This window comes from Austrofundulus limnaeus, unplaced genomic scaffold, assembly GCF_001266775.1.
Source record: "Austrofundulus limnaeus strain Quisiro unplaced genomic scaffold, Austrofundulus_limnaeus-1.0 Scaffold370, whole genome shotgun sequence".
NCBI lineage: Eukaryota > Metazoa > Chordata > Actinopteri > Cyprinodontiformes > Rivulidae > Austrofundulus > Austrofundulus limnaeus.
This window is the reverse complement of record NW_013952772.1, coordinates 172686-174062: the sequence shown is the minus strand read 5'-3', so window position 1 is coordinate 174062 and position 1377 is coordinate 172686. Positions and strand designations below refer to the sequence as shown.

General features: G+C 49.1%; 1 protein-coding gene across 2 annotated transcripts in view; it reads left to right on the top strand.

Moving 5' to 3' along the window:
- Positions 1-1377, top strand: part of paqr6 (progestin and adipoQ receptor family member VI) — a 37668-nt gene that overhangs the window by 19506 nt on the left and 16785 nt on the right. For both annotated transcript variants that reach the window (XM_014023443.1, XM_014023445.1), the window contains exon 2: positions 929-1194. In XM_014023443.1, the coding sequence (XP_013878897.1) occupies positions 929-1194 (266 nt within the window). The remainder of the gene's footprint in view (positions 1-928; positions 1195-1377) is intronic.

Genomic DNA, 1377 nt, shown 5'->3' with positions numbered 1-1377 from the left:
GTGTGTGTGTGTGTGTGTGTGTGTGTGTGTGTGTGTGTGTGTCTCATTTCCATCCAGTGCAGTGTGTAACAGTCATCCTTTAGTGTTTTGTCCTCTCAGGCTTTTAGACGACACAAAGCTCACTTTGTCACTTAGCAGGCCCGGTTCTGCAGCTGGGGGTCCGTCAGCAGCCGGACCCTCTGCGGTGGAGGGGACCCCCATGAGGTGGGAGCTGGAACCGCAGGAAGTATTGATCCTGTCAGGTCTGAGAACAGATGATGAAAGCTTTCAGTCAGGAAGGTTCTGATTGGATCTGATGATGGAAGAAGCAGGTTCTGCTTCTTCCTTTTCATCGATAAAGTCTTTTATTTTGAAATGACCACAGTTCTTTGAGGAAACTGTTTTGTTATAAAGACTGTTTTTATTCATGAAATCACATAAAAATGAGAATTTTCTTTCAGCTTCTCACACAGAGGCTGACTCAGATCTCCTTATTTTAATATTTTTGTCGACAGCCCAGCTAATCTTTGCAAATGTTCTTACTTGTGTTGTGATAAAAAGTAATTTTCTTGTTCGGCAACCAAACATGATGTAAGAGTTTCAGAAAGCCATAAAACAAAGATAACATTTATCAGATAGTTTTTATTTTTCTGCAGACAGAAAATGTCTCTGCAGCTCCGTTTTCATAAACATGTTGTTACAGGTCTGCATCTGGTCCCAGACCGCTCATGGGACGGTCGGGTTAGAGTGTGTGTGTGTGTGTGTGTGTGTGTGTGTGTGTGTGTGTCTGCAGCCAGAATAAAAGACCGTTGTGCTCCAGTCGATGTCACCCTGCAGGATTCAGCTGTGAATCATTTTATCCCAGTAAAAACCTGAAGTTGAACAAACTGGATCAGAACCACTAAAATGTTTTTATTTTAAAACATCTCTTTGTTTCTGTGTCCTGCAGTGTTTCCGGTGTGGCGGGGGATCGGGACCAGTAACGGAGCCGGGTGGACCCAGGGCTGGGGCCGCTGCTTGAGATGGGACTCGGAGAGTCCGAACCGGGGGACCAGGTTCCTGGTGTTCGACTACCCGGTCTGGCTGGTCCTGTGTCGGCGTGGGCGCGCCCGGCTCAGGGAGGTGTGTCAGAGAGGGAGGGGTGCCATCAGGCTGCCCACAGACATGCTGAGCATCAAACTGCCACAGGTCTTTGAGATCCATCAGATCCCCAAGGTAAGACCGGGACAGGAAGTAGGGCAGGTAGATAAGACCGGGACAGGAAGTAGGGCGGGTAGGTAAGGCCGGGACAGGAAGTAGGGCGGGTAGGTAAGGCCGGGACAGGAAGTAGGGCGGGTAGGTAAGGCCGGGACAGGAAGTAGGGCGGGTGACAAGCAGTCTGTCAGGGAACGCTACTTT